Source organism: Saccoglossus kowalevskii, chromosome 8 (assembly GCF_978046115.1).
Source record: "Saccoglossus kowalevskii chromosome 8, keSacKowa6.1, whole genome shotgun sequence".
NCBI lineage: Eukaryota > Metazoa > Hemichordata > Enteropneusta > Harrimaniidae > Saccoglossus > Saccoglossus kowalevskii.
The window spans coordinates 31,363,582-31,383,329 of NC_140648.1; the positions used below are offsets into that span (position 1 = coordinate 31,363,582).

A 19,748-nucleotide genomic window follows, 5' to 3' on the forward strand; every position below is an offset into this window, starting at 1 on the left:
AACAATCATGAGCGGATTTTGGAGTGGTCGCCGTTGGTGATATGACCAATTTGTTAAATGTTGGCAGAGATAATGATTTGGTTGCCTTACAAGTCACAATATGTGGGGACATGAGATGCGTAGGTCTGCACCATCCGAGATTTTTTTATAGTTTAAACCGTTAATTGTATAATACGTAAATGGAAAACGAAAACAAAAACAAACAAACACACAAAAAACTATGTTCTCACAATACAGTGAACAAAAACTACCAGTTCAAACAATATATGTAGCATAAATAAGAAATTCAGAAACGCTCTGACTAAAAGGCTTACAAAACGAAGACAGAATTTGTATTCCGTTAAAAGAATTTAAAATAGATAAAAATGCAATTGTGGTCATTCCGTTCTTTACACCACGTTTGTGTATTCGTCTAATCCCAACTTGGCAACTGACCACAGTATTTGTAAGTGCTTCAAAAATTGTCCATTGTTACATGTGTCGTCACATATCAACTAGTTTTGTATGTAATGAATTTTCTGTTTGTGTTCTTTATGTTACACGAGTACCGTGTCGTGTAAATGCATAACGAAATATACACAACGCAATAAACTGATTTGCGTGCGTGTCCGTGAAAAACTAAAAGCCCAGACGTTAAATAAACGTTAACATATCGAGACCTCGCTTCGACCTATTATGTATTCGTTTGTCTTTTTCTACCATATCGAGTCGAAGAAATAAAACGTTTTTGTTCACGAAGCTTCCAAACGCTGCTCGAACAATAGTTATAGTGAGGTTATCCAGCCATTGCCCGAGAGTGTCTATTGACGGGGCGTTTTATAGGGATCGTTCTATGATCTCTCATTGAATGCCTGGTATGTGCAACGACTTATGCATGAATACAAATAATCTTGTTTTTGTCTGTTTAACAATAACATCGTCTTCGTTGTATTCCGACACACGGTGTCGACGTAGTCCGTGTATGAACAGATTTTTCCATTTCCCAGGTCTCAGATCTCACGGAAAACGGAATTGGCGAACACAATTTGTATTCTTTAGTTAGTCCAATTTCAAGTCACTTTGTTAAATATAGATTATTAGGCTTTAATGATATTTAGTGTATTAAATAAGACTACTCTAACAACAAACTTATCAGCAGATTAAAAATACAATGGAAGACAAAAACACAGATTTATAGCTTGAACAATGCTATCCCATGGTTCCGTGGTGCAATCTTTGAGATTGACACATTTCTCTTCAATATGCAGTCGTGATCGACTGCTTCACAACATATCAACCTATTTCAATAAGTTTGCATTTCATCTGCGCCACGGGATAGTGTCAACCGACCTGTGACCGAGACGTTTTATTGTTGTGTAGAATTCCGAATCACTTTTTTTTATCATGACAAAAGTAGAATGAATGACAGGCTCTTGAAATTAATAGTGCATGTATGTGTGCCAAGTCTCGAGAGTGTGAAAGCTAACATTTTTATTATTTAATTAAGTAAACCACCCACCCGTCTCGGTGACGTATACTCTGTAAATAACATTATTATATTTTTTTTCTTTTGTCACTCGAAGCGGAGATCGACTCGTCGTGCCAGGCACTGCATTGTACCAGTCTGCGTTCCAATTGTCAGCGAGGTATTTTCATCATCGCAGAGTGCAATCGAAGGTCACATTCAACAAGACACTGACTACTGGCACTCACCCGTGCTTTATTTTGTAAACACGACTGCTATTTAATGACATTAAAAGAAAATATAAAGATAAATCTAGAGTGTAGTTGCGAGCTCCCAAGATATACGTTTGAAGAATTTTCAGAACCAATGCTTTGTATCACAGAGACAAGTATATACAACTGTATTGGTATAAATAACACGTATGTGCATTGGCCTGGAGAGGGCGACATTTAGGACTACACGCGACAAGCACACAGTTTACCGAGACAAAATACAGAGAACTACGCTGTACACCAACGTTTCTACATACGGTATTTAAATCATATGGAATCAAGAAGAAATGGTAAACCAAGCATATACATCTTTGAGAGCTTTCGTATATAAACTAAAATCGAGAATACGACTACAACAATAGACAATATGAAGTACTATAGTATCTAAAGCTCCCCAGTCATCGGAACGCGTCGAGTTTGATGCGAGTCCCACGCGATGTATATACCTACTGTGAACCTAACCGACTTTTAAAATGACAAATATTTCAGAATAGACCTCATCTACGGTAATAAAATACATTGTATAAGTTTAAAATTGATTTTATAAAATATTCTTTATATAACAGTAATATACAGTAAGGTTCGTTTTGTCAAAAATATGAAAAATAAAAGTTCTTTAAAATTGTATCAAGCATATAGAATGTATGGATATGGCACCCGATGACCCCACTAGCAGCAACAATATTCCCGAATATTTGCCGGTTTCATCGATATACAATACTGTATCCCAGACAACACAACACGATATATATATACACGAGAAATATTTGAAGTGGGTACTTTATTTTCCAAACACGTAATGTTTGGTTTCTTCATAATTTCATTTCATTCCGATCCAATATTTGTTTACCAAATCAGAGCCGGTATTGCTTTTAGTAAGTGTTGATTGAATGTTAGGTTTTTTAATTAACGGATGTAGCATTATGTTCCTTTTATGTTTAAGATTCCGAAACAGAAGTCATTCCCCCTTTCTGGGAATCAGGTGTTTATACATTTGTGAAAAGATTAGAAAGTGGCCCAGTCTTGTTTGCTCAGAGATACTAAAAGGCACACAGGTAAAAGATTGTTGACACAAAGTCTGCAAAGTATAATTCTTTTGAATTGGTAAAATGTTGAACAAAACAAGAGAAAGCTTTTACATATTGAAAAAAAATGGTTCCACAACACTCACCCATACATTTAGTGCAAACAAAACATACCATATAAAATAAAATATAGGTTTGACAATAAGTCGCCAAAATGAAATAACATAAACAAATATTTAAATTTATATTTACAAGTAAACTTATAAAAAATACAATAGTCTGGTCGCCCCTAAATCCGATTTGAAGCTAACATGTTTCGTTATGTTCTTTTATATTTCGATGGTATTATCACCCTTTCCAATCCGATCATAGGAAGTTCCACAACCATTGCAACAACGTAGGCTACCCCGTATGTAATCACTACTATCCCAATGTAGTCCATTGCCTAGAAACCAAATATATAAGAAAATACATATTTGTTTATATGTTTTGCTATTTCAAGACTGAAAATAGCTTTTGAAGGAACCAACAACACTGATTAGAAAATAACGTTACACAAAGCAATGTGTACGTCAGTCACCTAACCATATAGGCAATTGTAAACTCCAGCGCTCAACTACACACTGCACATATTGTTATATACCCACAGAGTTTCAGCAACTGATTTAATTAAACAAAACAACCAACTAGTGTTAATAAATAATGCAAATCTTGATGTACATCTTGAAGACCTCGGATAATACAACTTGTTAAATCATCAATTATTCGAGAATCGGTTATACATAGAATATAATAAGATTAAAAATAAACATGACGCCCCGTGTATACAAATGCATGACAAGAGTTCTAATTACAGAAGTGTTTACTCACGAATCCCATGGTTGAATAGTAATACAATGATTTCAAACTGAAGTCGTATACGAGGATAACAATCAGGTGTACAAGATAAGCACAGTAGTTCATTCGAGCAAGTGGTAGCCAAGCAGTCCATGACAACAGCGCATTCACCAGTCCTTTGAAAAAAGACGAGTTTACATACTTCGTTAATAAAACTGCCTAAAGGTCGGTGGTCGTCGCGCAGCGCGTGTTCGAATTTCATGTAAATAAACAATGTATTTTGCACGCGTTGTGTACGTCGCTATGAGTCCCATATCGAACAGGACGCGACACGACGACCACCGCCCTTTAAATGAAGACCCATTATGCATATACAACTTTTATAGACAGTCCAGTCTTAACGGTACTTATTTATATGAACCGCTTTCACCAGGGAGTTCTGTCCCCTATGATGGAAATGGGATTATTGTCAAACACTATTATGATCAGCTTACCTCCATTCCCAGTTGTACATGCAAATATAACCCAACCAATCGCCAATGAAAATGCAAATCTGTGAGTCGTTACATAAAATACGGCTGCTCCTTGTGATATGTGGATCCCTCTTATCGATGTATCTACGCCATATACGACGGCTAAACCAATAGCAAAGGCACAGCCCCATAGTAAGATATTCAAGAACTGAAACAAAAGATGCCGATTAAGATACTGAAAAATATAACCATGGAAATGCATATATCTGGAAGGTGGATTGTTGCATAAACACGCACTGTGTGTCACATGGGATCCATACTAAACACACTGTCATTACAATCAGCACCGAGAAGGCCATTTGTCTCACATCTAACCAATGTAAGCACACGCAGTTACAATGGTTTTCAGAAAACGCACACTTTGTTTGGTTATTGGTACAGAAAGTGATAAAAACAACTTATTAAAACACCAGTTAAATAATGTTGACAAGCTTACTAGCATTATGATACGATAATAATTATTTTCAAAGTACAATTTAGTTCGAATTATCCATCAGAATTATTATCAGTTACTAAGTAATATGTTATAGGGCAATTTCTTTACTTAGTTTTTTTGGTAAAATTGTCACCTCTATTTTGAACCGTCGACTCTACTATTGGTCGGAGGCTCTTGGCAAAATAAATGAAGCACAAACAGGTTTTAGAAACGGGTACTCAACTTTTGATAATATCTTTATTCTACAATCTTTAGTACAAAAATACATCACACGTAAAAGAGGGAAATTCTATTGTGTTTTTGTAGATTTTTCCAAGGCCTTTGACATGGTAAAGAGACAGCGACTATGGTATATTTTGATAAAGGGTGGGGTGACAGGAAAAATGTACCGTATACTTGCTAGTATTTACTCCAATGTTAGATCGTGTATTAGAACATCAAATCAATATACGGAATATTTTGACTGTCCAATTGGTGTCCGCCAAGGTTGTGTGTTGAGTCCCTTCCTATTTTCCTTCTTCATTAATGAACTAGCTATTGAACTACAACAGTCCCCTCACCATGGTATTCAACTTTCACCTGACCTCATTGAACTCTTTTGTTTATTATTTGCTGACGATATTGCGGTGTTTTCGGACACTGTCATTGGCCTACAAAGATTAATTCGTAAGCTTGAGGGGTATTGTGATAAATGGAAAATGACAGTGAACTTGGACAAAACAAAAGTAATCGTTTTCAAAGTGGTATTTTAAAAACACACAGCTGGGGGTAGTCTCACATTACAAATATTTGGGAATTTTGTTATCATGTCGGTTACAGTGGACACCTGCAACGAAGTCTTTAGCACAACAAGCTAAAAAAACATTTATGGCTATTATGAAACATACTAAAAAAATTGTCCCTTTAAATTATGATTTATTCCATGATTTTACCTATTTTAACCTATGGTTCGGAGATCTGGGGATTTAAAAAATATCATGAGTGTCTGGAACGTATTCAATACCTTGCTTGCAGATATTTCCTTGGTGTTTCCACACGATCACCTGACAATTGTGTACTGGGCGAGTGTGGAAGATATCCTATTTTCTTTTACACCGCAAAACGATGCATAAAATATTGGGCTAAAATCATCAATATGCCAAGTAACAGATATCCACGTAAATGCTACAACATGTTATATAACATAGACAAATCGGGGGCGAAACCTACCTGGGTGGCAGACATACGGAAACTATTGTTTTTGTGTAAATTAGAACATGTTTGGTATTCGCAGAAAGTTGGCAATATTCAGGAATTTGTATGCGTATTTTCATCGTTTTAAGAAATACCTACATTTTGAGTGGCTTACAGGTATTTGTCCCTTAGACAAACTGGTTACATATCGGGAATTTAAGGTTACATTGCAGCCGGAAAAATACTTAAAATCTGTTGGAATATATTCCCATAGAGTAGTTCTTGCACGGTTTCGATGTTCTTCTCACTGCCTTTGCATTGAAAGAGATCATGGTGTAATTGAGAGAGACGAACGTATTTGCCCTCCTTGTGACATAGATGAAATTGAAAATGAGTTTCACTTTCTCCTTGTATGCCCATAATACCATGAATTGCGAACCTTGTACTTACCGAATACATTTAATAACACCCAATTTTGATAAATTTATAGATCTTGTTAGTTCTCAAAATTCTGACTTTTTACAACCACTGGCTACATACATCTTTCATGCATTAAGAACCTTCAATGTTATTTCGAGGCACATTCGCGTAACACGTATTCTAATTTACGAACAACTTCTTACAGAACGTCTGATGCGAACTTAATGACAGATAGAAAAGCAACTGACCCGGAAGGTATTGTCATCGAGTTTTCCCAAGTTCAATGTGAATACATGATTTTACATTATAAAATATTGTCTACTGTAAATTTCTTTCTGTGTCGCAAAAAACAATCGTAATTGCCCTTCACAAAAAAAAGAATTATTGATGATGGGAATAATTACTGGGGAATTTCTCCCTTTTCTATAGCAAGTAAGTTATTTACCGACATTTTTATTTTTATTTCCAAGCACTGCTACAGCACAGCACAGTTAAGGTTCACATTATAAGCATTATATTTAGTTGTTAATGATCTATTCTTAATATATAGCAAGGGGTGCGAAGGAGTCTAAAGTCAAGTCAATAAACTCGAAACCTGTTTTTACACATTTGGAATGCCGGCAATAGTTCAATGCAAAAACGGGTTCATGAAAATGAAGTAATGCCCCGGTATAAACACCATTGAATCATTCCCGCCCTATACTCTTCGAATTCCACAAAGAGAAACCAAGCAACCCTCTTCCCCAAAGGCAATGTTTGAATTAAACTAAAGTTATAACAATAAGAAAATTGGGCGGGTGACACTCGCATATTAATCTAATTAGATTGTTTGATTTTATGGTGACGATATTGGTATATAGTAGTACGGTCTGGTGGTTCGAATCAGTTTTGTACATTTTTTTTAAATGCGAGTAGAAGTATCAGTGACTTGCCAAACTTGCCTTTTTTCGAAAAAGAAAATAATCAAACAGAAATGGTTAAAACTACTGAATTGTTGTGTTTCGTGTTTTTAAATTATGATTGGGAATAATGGATTAGTATTAGTATGATGAGATTCTCGAGGGAGATTACCATGTTGTCTCTTATGTCATATTGTTCAAACAAATACAAACTGTATTCTTAAAAGACTTCTGCATGTATATACAACTTCTTGATGCTTATAATAAACAAATGCGTATTTTAGTTTAAGTAAACTGACCTTATTTATCTTGACTTTTTCTCCATTCAGTTTGAAGAATATATATCCCAAGACGATACCAACAAGATAGTTTGGTAAGCGATACCAAGGTTTAGTGTACAGCCAGGCACCTTCTTCGTATTCGGGTTTCCTGTATTTTCTGTGAATAAAACACGTACAATAGTGTTTCTACATCTAGTTTATCTATGCCTGGCAGGTGGGTTTTCTGAAAGGAGACATGGACAATGGGTTCTTTTTACACGAATATCTCGCATAGTTTCCCGGAAATTGTATTTTGAAATGATACACTTAAAATCAAAATGTATGAATTATGAACTATTTGTAGTATACTACACACTTATACCAGTTACTAGTAAAGGGCAGTAGTCGTCGCGCCGCGCATATGCGACATTCGTGCTTTTCTAATGAATCACTTGTACGAATTTTGTACGAGTTGGGTGCCACTTGCTCTAATCACCGCCGGCGACTCTTTTTATACCTTCCGAACACCATCAAAATACCTAATTAAAGCTTGATAACCTCTCAGTATGGTGTGCACAACAGTGAAAATCGTCATTTTTGTTTTTATGAGACCCATATCTCGCGCATGCGTGGCGCGACGACCACCGCCCTTCAAGTAACGTAAACCGTGAACACATGATGTCGGTTGGTCAGAAACTATAGTATTTACTTTGTATCGGCGCCAAACGTCATTCCCTGCACAGTCGCAAAATATGCAGATATTGCCAAACAAACGCAAATTGCTGACGTAGTCAAACATACACCACCATTACGCGACCTGCAATAGCAATAAAAAAACGAATATTAATAATATTGTCGGGTTAACTGACTTAAGCTATACATCGATAACTGTACTATTACTGTGACAGAATGGAGCAAGCACTTTTTTGAGCACATGGGGGGGGGGGCTATTCTTAAAGATTATACATCGGAAGAGCGTACGACGTCTGTTATATAGTATAGATATTACTCAGTATGTTGTATATGGATATGTCAATCATATATACGATTTAATATTCACCATGCGAGAGCTCACTTCAACATCAAGCATGAATGTATACAAAGTAAAAAAGAACCCCTGAAAATTGTTTTCGAGAATCATAGACATTGACAACTCATGCGAGTTAATTACATTATTAAAGTACACGTTGTAAGAAATATTATTGTACTTTGAAAATGAATCACTTTTTATAAATACTTTATGTCTGTAGATTTAACATTCAACTTACTTGTAAAACATTATGATGAATATTGGACTAAGAACGTACAACTGCATATCCACGGCCAAGTACCATGTCCACCCGAAACACTGTTTGTAAAATAAGACGTGCAACTATTAGATTAAAAACTGTAAGAGGAGAGTAAGTAGTCAAACAGTGCGAATTATTTGTCTGTTCGCTTAGTTTTGAGATGGATTTTGTGTTTGTATTATGTTGATGTATTTGTTTGCTAGTGTCCACACTGTACATGTGTTACGCACCCCTCCAGTGTCACCAGGAAATGGAATCAAATTGTTGATATATAGTAGATGTTGCCACCAGTCAGCTCGACATTCTTCTTGCACTCCGTACCATTGCCACCATAGCGGTCCGTCGGACACGTATAAAACCAAAGTGGTGTACATCATCAACACAAACATGTATACTGGTGTCAGTCTCCAGAATCGATGAAAGTAGAACAAGAACCAGTTATGATGTCTGGGGCCGCCGCACCGATCGAACTGTTTTAGCGTCAGGTAGCTAACCAACAATCCACTGCGAAGAGATTTGTGAAAGATTACGACTCAGGAACTTAAAGCACCGACTACACATAACTTACTTCGTTTGAATTCACATTCTGAGTGGACAGAGTTTCCATTCGACACGATCGAGAAAATTTAGAAAATGAAAGATACGCCTAGCATACACGTTTTATTTTATTATTTTCGATACACTGATCATGAGTAACAGTGTATTTTCTCCACGATTCATCAAACTGACAATTAATGTGTGTAAGACAAGAACTATACAAGTACTTTCGGCAAAGTCACAGACTTCAATGAGAAAGAGGGTACATAAACATGACCGCCAATAAATGATCATATTGTTCCTAAAACCCAAATAAAAAGTAATGTTTTCGTTGAAAATAACAAAAAAATGTTGGCCAGAATAATTTGGTTATACGATGAATAATGTTTAAAATTAATGCAAAAATGTCTTAATAATAAATATTTCACTCAATTGAAAGATGTGATATGAGCAATCAACTATACCCTAAACCTACAAATCCCTAAATACATATATTTACTACCTAAAACATTACACCAAATAACGGACACAATTACAACTGGGACCACATGTTATTACTGATAGATGACTGGTTACCTAAGTACAAGAAAGGCTTCAACAGCAAGATCGCCCTTCCAAAGGGGAATCACCGACCAGCGGGCTCCCATTGTTTCAATGACATAGCGGTAGTTATCTGGGGGAGTGAAATGAAATGGAAAGAAAATGTCACAGTGATGGCAAATGATGAAGTGAAAAAGATTCGATAATGAATGAATGAATGAATCGGCCAAAACGATTCTCGAAATCGAGTATTTCTCGGAATGTTGACAACTGCGGATGCATGGCATGATTACCGTACACAGTAGAGAAACATGTAGAGTGAACCTACCGATCGTGGGATAGTATTGAGCAAGGAATAGATACGAATGAAAGAGAATTATCCAAAACATGCTGAGAACTCTTATGCCATTGAGACAAGCAATGCTACTCTTTCCATGCACCGTAATCATCATCTTGTGACCAACTTCAATCAAGGAGAATGACAGCAGACACCCCTGTACGAATTCTGAAACGTAAGATAAAGTCGTATCACATACATACATGCATCCAGCGATCTTGTAACAGTTTTCCTCTGAGTAAAAGGACTCAGCAGCTGCCTTTCTACCGACGGTGCCAATATAACGGATCAATAATTACCTCTGCATTTATTACCGCAATTTCTGGGATTATTTCTTCTATGGATATCTAGATCTGAATTGGACTGGCAAGCAACTGCATCTTCGTCGCTAAGAAGTTGACTTTCGAGTGTGTAGTTTCTAGGTGATGGTGTTTGTAAGAGCCGTGTGTTTTGTCGACATCTACGTCTCAGTGCATCATACAGGGTACCAGAGATAATCACAATCGCGAGAACCACACATATTAGTCTATAGAGAAGATGGACCACGGTCAGATGGTATAGTTACGTGTACACGATTACGAACGACAGTGCCCAGAATAGCGAGCTGACAGAGGGGAATATTCTGTTTACTTACATTGCTACATAGTCACCTGCTCTTAGATCGTATTTTCTGGCACATGGTGCATATGATATAGGCATTCTCCCGAGAATTGTTGAAAAGACTGAAATTGAAGTAAAAATGTTAAAACATATAATAAATCTTCATAATTCATGTTTAATGTACGTTTCGTGACGACGTGAATTGTTTTTATATAAAATATTCATCAATGTTTGTAAATCTCAAATAGCAATTGAAAGCAACTTAACCAAGCACAAGCCTTAGCGGGTGAATACCACCCGTATAGAACTGCGCTGAGGTCAGTTAACCTTTGACTTCTCCTTTGCAATGACTCGCTTTTGCAATTTAACGTCATGTGCAAGTGATGATGGTACTACTTTTATTTTCATTCTTTTAATGTCCGACAAACGAACCAATGTAATTTTAAGCGTTCTAAACAAATTTGATGTGATCTACGTGTTGCGTTCATGGCAGTAAATCGACCAATGATTAAAGAGACCCCACAAAGACTCGTGGGTAATGGGCGTTATCAAATGGTTTCTACACCCAATGAAAGCTTTTTTGTTGGATTTGAATGAATCGCGAGAAACTCGTGGGGATAAATGTCTTATAAAAATTTATGAATGCTCAAAACACAAATTCGCGTCTTCATGTTATAATCTTGGCTTTATCAAGGACATCAAGAGTTATCACCTTCAAACACGCCTGTAAGATGAATGTTGAAATAGAGAACGCTTTGTACAAGTCTCAAAATTATATCACTATGGCGAACATGTAAACATGTCTGTAAATATTAGCTGTTCGCACAATATATTTTGCAGAATAGCCACTAACCCAGAGACACAAACACTGGCACATCTTGGTCTGTACACGAGTCTGGAAAACATACTCCAATATCTGCAGTGACAGTAGACTGAAAACAAAACAAACACATTAATGTCGTTGTACTACTCCCATGTCGTTATACTCGTAATGCGATAATCAATGTGTATCAGTAATGTCAAAAACATATAGTAGTAGAAACGCGAAATAAGGGAACAAATTGTAAGTAATATTTCTGTGAAAACGTATTGTTTGCAATCTCACCAGCGGTTTAATATCTGTTTTGGAAAAGCAATACAATCCCCCAAATCCATTGACGCCGACTTCAGGTTTAATGGCGTGACAAAGATCGTAGTCACCAAAATCTTTAATAGTCATGGTAAATTCGCCATCGGCTGGTAAATATCCACTGGAAAAGTACACTGAAAAACACACACAAGGGATTACACATATACTTTAAAGCTGGACTCATTAACCTATTTGATGTTAAAGATGGTGTTCAATTTACAATTTATGAAGGGAATATGATGACCAGTCTTAGAGAAACACCAATTCCTGCTCATCCTGATTACTCTCCTAAATAACCGTTGAGGGCGTGATTATCATACCTGAGATCGAGAACTGACTTTAAAGCAGGGAGTTATCATCTGCGCATGCGTCAGATGACCATAGTGTGTCATTGTTTACAAACAAGCGTCTACCCATGAGCCTTTGCGTACTACACTGGTAATTGAGTCCTCTATTAGACTGAGACCACAGCTTAAATATACACACTAACAGCAATGCCACCTAAATGGTTACTCACTGAAATGTTTACATCATACAGAACATACGCTTGGCCAAACTCGGGCGCTAGTATGAAATTGTACGTACAGATTCGTCAGTATGTTTTAGCTACATTTGTCGTAACAGAAGCTGGGTATGTAAATACATCTGTGTGGACGTACCGCGATCTACGAAGTGTACTACACACATGCTACAGCAACAGGAAACACTATACTATTAATACTGTCAACTGTACTCACTTTGCCGAGCGTACGTCTTAATGTTACCATGGTATCTGTAATCGACGACAAACTGTATCGTATCGTTCAAACACCGAGGAGTTACCCTTTCATACGCTGTCATATCCTTTCTCTCGATCGCCGATATCAGCTGTTCAATCACCACATTCATAACTATCAGTTGCGCGTACACACTGGGCATAACAACTGCGACTACCAAGGCTCGATAGAGTAGAGTCGCCATTGCTCATTTGTAACTATACTAAAATCAAACAACACGGCAGTAATTGCAACATATAGATGTTGAACGTATTCTGCATACGGATTTACTTCAAAATCAATGACCTTTAACCGCAATGTCGGCTTTCCTCATTGGCTGTTGCTACAGCATGAATGGCCACAATGTTTACACTCACAACCTCGTGATGGCAGTGTGACGCATGGAAACAAAGCTGCAGTCACCTCAAAACAGTCCCGTGCACTTTGATGAAAGCGAAATTTGATATTGCTGTTTGAAGCCATCCACACACAGTACACATGTCGACGACAGGACTCACTCTGAAAAATGCGTACTACTGAAATATTTCAAAAAACACAAAAGATTAAGCATAGTGTAACTATTACAACCTTGTCCACTGAAAATCCAGGTACTGTATTGAATAACATATAGAAAACCCAGATGGATACGAACTGAATTTTGCTGATATATCTGAATGAGAGTAAATAAGTTAAATAAATACTGGGTATGTATTAATAGTATTCCTTCAAGAAAGAACTCGTTCCTTGAGGCGCCCTCTGAGGGGTTACAACACGAAAATCGGGTCTTTCCAATTTAGTCCAGCGGGTTGAAGTTTGTGCTTATGTTCCGTCGAAGTACGCGTTTTCGTCTACGAACGAACACTAACTAAACGTTATTATTGTCATTGCATAATACATATACTAATCCTTATAGAATACTATAAGATGAATTGGATAATATTGTAGGTTAGAATTTTGAGCGGGAATTAACTATTTATGCTAAATAATGAAAACGAAATTTCCAGTTACTGCATTATCTAAGTAACAGATCTTGGAGAGTATACTACTGTATACTAGTTTCCATGTGAATTTATGTTTTCATTGTCTTCAGTTATTTCTATGTCTAACAAATTTTAGCCAAATTATCATGTATGTCTTGGAAAATTGTACTTATTTGATATTTTATAGTGACAGTTACAGATATTATTTTTACTTATCGTAACTACCAAACAAATAAAACCATTTAGATTAAATTGTCTTTGATATCTTTAAAAATGTACATTTAACGCATGCCATAATCAAACTTGGTCAAATTCTCAAAAAACAAAAAACAGGCTGATTTTAATCTGACTCCTATATATTTTCTCTCATATACCTTTCCCTTCATTAACATGACGGGCAAGCGAAAAACAAAACAAAGCAGGAAACAAGAACAAAAGAAATAATTCAAATGCATGAAAATAACTCAGACTGTAAATATTCATCCCCGGTCAAAATAAATCATCTATGTGTTCTATTTTATAACATTGACAAGCATGGTGAACTGACATACTCATGGGGTGCACAGTATAAGTAATATTTACACGATTCTTCATCTTATTTACATCATATAATTGTGGTACAAATTCTTTGTGTATAATAGAGTACATAAATGAACTTATTTGTATATAATAAACGATATATCATTAGTTATTTATAAACAATTTTGCTTCAATATATTATATATAAAAAATTATCATGTTAATATAATAAACAAATTATTTGTAATAAATACACAATTCCTAATTATATATATATATAATAAAATGTTATTACAAATTATTAGTATAACATATTAAGTAACCCTAATTTATTTGTATATAATAAAATAGACTGCATTACTTATTTATATGGAATTTTGCTTCCGATATATCATTATAATGCATGAATAAATTTCATTTGTTCAGTTATATAATAAATGTTGAAATATGTTTTGCAAATCATAAAAATAACATACTCTAATACTTGACCTACATTACACATTGAACTAGCACACAACGGGTGGCTCGGAAGACATACAAGTTAAATGGAAGTTTGAAAACAATGTCGATAAATTTCGTTGTCAACTTGCAACGCTCATCTGGATGGCAATATTGTTTGGTGGAATAACGTGTGGAATTAAGTTCGCTGATAAGTTTTAAAAGTTGGTCGGAATGTCGGAAAGTTATTTGAAAACGTTCGTTGGTTAGTAAAGATCGGATGGAAAGTCGAAACAGTTGGTTTGGGTTTGGAAGTCGAAAAGATTTGATTGAAAGTAACAAAAATTGTATGTCAACAAAGTTGGTTGGAAAGCTGTAAAAGTTAGGTTGGCGAATGTTAAAAAAATTAGGAAAACGAAAGAAAAGATAAAAGGGAAAAAGTCGAAAAAGTTCATGGTAAGTTTGAAGTATTATCTGAAAAGCTGTAAATGTCTAAATTCTAAAAGAAATGTTGGATACAAACTCCAGTAAGTTAGTTTAATTGTCTAATTAGTTGGAAAGTCGCACAAGTTATTTGAAAAAGTTGAAAGGAAATACGAAAATGTTAGTGGAACAAGTTTGGTTGGAAAGTCCGGAAAGTAGGATTGAAAGGTGGCTGGAAAGTCGGAAGTTCGAAACAAGTAGAAAGTAGAAAAAGTGTGTTGCATATCGTATACGGTCGTCGGTAAGTTGTAAAAGTTGGTTGGAAGGTTAGATAGTTATTTTGAAAAGTTGGTTGGAAAGTCAAAAAGCTGGTCGGAATGTACACATTTTTATTTAGTCCTTCAAAAATGTTTGTTGGAATGTCATAGATTGATAGATCGTGGAGAACGCTGGCCGGACAGTCCGAAAGTGGAAATGGGAAATTCGAAAATGGTGGTTTGAAAGTCGTTCTTGAAATAGCTGGTTGGTCGTGAATCTGTTTCACGTGTCTATCTATTTTATATGGGACTTTTTATTCCTTTTACATATTTTATGTGGAACTATTTCATACCTAAGGTATGTCGAACCATTTTATTACATATTATATGTGGAACTGTTTTACTATTTCTTTACATATTATATGTGGAACCCTTTCACATGTCCATTTTATTACATATTCTATGTGGAACCCTTTTATATGTCTATTTCTTTACATATTATATGTGGAACCTTTTCACATGTCCATTTTATTACATATTATATGTAGAACTCTTTCACATGTTCATTTTATTACATATTATATGCGGAACTCTTTCACATGTCAATTTTATTACATACTATATGTGAAACTCCTTCACATGTCCATTTTATTACATATTCTATGTGGAACCCTTTTATATGTCTATTTCTTTACATATTGCATGTGGAACTCTTTCACATGTCCATTTTATTACATATTATATGTGGAACTGTTTTATATGTCTATTCATTCATATATTATATGTAGAACTCTTTCACATGACCATTTTATTGCATATTATATGAGAAACTGTTTTACATGTATATTTCTTTTACATATTATATGTAGAACTCTTTCACATGTTCATGTTATTACATATTATATGAGGAACTGTTTTACATGTCAATTTGTTTTACATATTATATGTATAATTCTTTCACATGTTCATTTTATTACATATTATATGAGGAACTGTTTTTCATGTCAATTTTTTTTACATATTATATGTAGAACTCTTTCACATGTTCATTTTATTACCGTACATATTATATGTAGAACTGTTCAATATGTCTATTTCTTTACATATATAGTGGAACTCTTTCACATGTCCATTTTATTACATAATATATGTGGAACTGTTTTACATGTCTATTTCTTTACATATTATATGTAGAACTCTTTCACATGTTCATTTTATTACATATTATATGAGGAACTGTTTTACATGTCAATTGTTTTACATATTATATGTAGAACTCTTTCACATATTCATTTTATTACATATTATATGAGGAACTGTTTTACATGTCAATTTTTTGACATATTATATGTAGAACTCTTTCACATGTTCATTTTATTACATATTATATGAGGAACTGTTTTACATGTCAATTTTTTGACATATTATATGTAGAACTCTTTCACATATTCATTTTATTACATATTATATGAGGAACTGTTTTACATGTCAATTTTTTGACATATTATATGTAGAACTCTTTCACATATTCATTTTATTACATATTATATGAGGAACTGTTTTACATGTCAATTTTTTGACATATTATATGTAGAACTCTTTCACATGTTCATTTTATTACATATTATATGTGTGAACTGTTTAGTATCTATTATTTAACTTTATTAATTATAGCTATTTCAAATATCAATTTTATTATTTATTATATGTAAATCTGTTTTCATTGAATATTATATGTGGAACTGTTTTATAATTCATGTGGACGTGTATATACTGCACGTGCCGATTTACATAACAGTCTCTACAGTAAATCGTCTTACTCGCATTGTAGGTTTGATGTGATCGCTAAATACCGCCCTCAGGCGTCTGGAAATTACTAAAGTACCCACAAAATAACATTGACAGAGCAGTCTCTTCATGCGACTGGCCAATATTTTCTAAAAATCATCATATTTGGTTACATTTAGTATAGTATTTCTAAATGCTTACAGTTTACAGTTGCGCAATACTTCTAGCTCGAGGACGCCATCTAGCGACAGGCGGCTCAAACTCCAAAATTCTTGTGCGTGATGGCGCTTTCGACTTCAGCGTGCAAGATATATATAAAGTACAACAGTTTAGTGTATATACATATAACTAAGCGTATTAATAAAGAATAAACAATAATAATTTTAAAATAAATAAAATAGAAATAGGGATCACATTTAAATAAAAAAATCAGGTTTCTCGGTTAGTTACCTCATAACCACTGAACATCACGAATTAAAATGCTTATAACTATTTTCCGGGAATTCAATATTCACACGCACACAGTTTTAAATAAACCAGGTTAAAAAGTGCCCTCTGTTAAATGCAATCTTGGGTAATGAATTAATAACACATCCATCAAATGGCTGTAAGATGAAGGCCCGAAACAAATATTAGAGTATCATATATATTAGAGTGATCATGGTGGGATATTAGTATTTAAGCATCAGAGGATATGTGAGAAATAAATAATTGTATACTACTGATACACTCGTGCGTTTTGTGTTGTGGATAAAATTGTCAGGGATAGTTTAGTGATAATATATTATAACAGTAGAATTATGGTGTACTTTTAAAGCACAAAAATACAAAAAAAGCACCAAACCAGAAACCATTAGGTACATATCTCGCAGTCGTAATTCAGTTTTTCTTTTAGATTTATGCGTATTATTTGAATATATCAGTTGTGAAACAACTCACCCGCTCGATCGTCGTTTATCATATTTGGAAATATTCCATTTTTATTCTACAATTCTATTTCGTGTTTCTTATGAATTAAACTCGCTTCTCTTAATTTTTACCACCTTGGTTATTGTACATTGTATCGTGATCGTCTCGCATCAGTAAGGTTCTGGTTCGATTCCCGCAGCCTGCCTGTTTACTCGACAGTATATCTTTCAATACACACACACACACACACACGCACCCCCCACACACACATTGCGTGCGCAACACATGTGTTTACGACATTGCAGTATGTACAACACCTGTGTTTACGACATTGCAGTGTGTACAACACATGCGTTTATGACATTGCAGTGTGTACAACACATGTGTTTATAACATTGCAGTATGTGCAACATCTGTGTTTATGTCATTGTAGTATGTGCAACACCTGTGTTTATTACATTGCAGTGTGTGCAACACCTGTGTTTATTACATTGCAGTGTGTGCCATACCTGTGTTTATGACATTGTAATGTGCGCAACTCCAGTGTTTATGACATTGTAGTATGTGCAACACCTGTGTTTATGACATTGTAGTATGTGCAATACCTGTGTTTATGACATTGCAGTGTGTGCAACACACACAAAATTCGTGTTTATGACATTGCAGTGTGTACAACACCTATGTTTATGACATTGCAGTATGTGCCATACCTGTGTTTATGACATTGTAGTGTGTTCAACACCTGCGTTTATGACATTGTAGTATGTGCAACACCTGTGTTTATGACATTGTAGTATGTGCAACACCTGTGTTTATGGCATTGCAGTGTGTGCAACACCTGTGTTTATGGCATTTCAGTGTGCGCAACACCTGTGTTTATGACATTGCAGTGTGTGCAACACCTGTGTTTATGGCATTGCAGTGTGTGCAACACCTGTGTTTATGACATTTCAGTGTGCGCAACACCTGTGTTTATGACATTGCAGTGTATGCAACACACACAAAATTCGTGTTTATGACATTGCAGTGTGTACAACACCTATGTTTATGACATTGCAGTATGTGCCATACCTGTGTTTATGACATTGTAGTGTGTTCAACACCTGTGTTTATGACATTGTAGTATGTGCAACACCTGTGTTTATGACATTGTAGTATGTGCAACACCTGTGTTTATGGCATTGCAGTGTGTGCAACACCTGTGTTTATGGCATTTCAGTGTGCGCAACACCTGTGTTTATGACATTGCAGTGTGTGCAACACCTGTGTTTATGGCATTGCAGTGTGTGCAACAAGTGCGTTTATGACATTGCAGTGTGTTCAACACCTGTGTTTATGACATTGTAGTATGTGCAACACCTGTGTTTATGGCATTTCAGTGTGCGCAACACCTGTGTTTATGACATTGCAGTGTGTGCAACACCTGTGTTTATGGCATTTCAGTGTGCGCAACACCTGTGTTTATGACATTGCAGTGTGTTCAACACATGTGTTTATGACATTGTAGTATGTGCAACACCTGTGTTTATGACATTGTAGTATGTGCAATACCTGTGTTTATGACATTGCAGTGTGTGCAACACACACAAAATTCGTGTTTATGACATTGCAGTGTGTACAACACCTATGTTTATGACATTGCAGTATGTGCCATACCTGTGTTTATGACATTGTAGTGTGTTCAACACCTGTGTTTATGAAATTGTAGTATGTGCAACACCTGTGTTTATGACATTGTAGTATGTGCAACACCTGTGTTTATGGCATTGCAGTGTGTGCAACACCTGTGTTTATGGCATTTCAGTGTGCGTAACACCTATGTTTATGACATTGCAGTGTGTGCAACACACACAAAATTCGTGTTTATGACATTGCAGTGTGTACAACACCTATGTTTATGACATTGCAGTATGTGCCATACCTGTGTTTATGACATTGTAGTGTGTTC

General features: G+C 35.4%; 1 protein-coding gene across 1 annotated transcript; it reads right to left on the reverse strand.

Moving 5' to 3' along the window:
* Positions 1-1,698: 1,698 nt before the first annotated feature.
* On the reverse strand, positions 1,699-12,772 carry LOC100376459 (nose resistant to fluoxetine protein 6-like). Its single transcript, XM_006813431.3, has 14 exons — positions 12,469-12,772; positions 11,708-11,865; positions 11,456-11,534; positions 10,637-10,724; positions 10,302-10,528; positions 9,994-10,170; positions 9,702-9,798; positions 8,819-9,092; positions 8,568-8,647; positions 8,009-8,116; positions 7,339-7,477; positions 4,073-4,259; positions 3,612-3,754; positions 1,699-3,186 (listed from the first exon to the last, which is right to left on the reverse strand). The coding sequence occupies exons 1-14, from the start codon at positions 12,689-12,691 to the stop codon at positions 3,061-3,063; spliced, it is 2,106 nt and encodes a 701-aa protein (XP_006813494.2). The 5' UTR covers positions 12,692-12,772; the 3' UTR covers positions 1,699-3,060.
* Between the last annotated feature and the right edge of the window lie 6,976 nt (positions 12,773-19,748).

Excerpts from the sequence above, each read along its gene's own strand:
- LOC100376459 (XM_006813431.3), bottom strand. The coding sequence starts at position 12,691 with ATGGCGACTCTACTCTATCGAGCCTTGGTAGTCGCAGTTGTTATGCCC. Across the intron at positions 9,093-9,701 it reads GAAGCCTTTCTTGTACTTAG|TGGATTGTTGGTTAGCTACC; the intron begins GTAACCAGTCAT and ends ATCTCTTCGCAG. Across the intron at positions 8,648-8,818 it reads TTCCTGGTGACACTGGAGGG|TGTTTCGGGTGGACATGGTA; the intron begins GTGCGTAACACA and ends TTTTACAAACAG.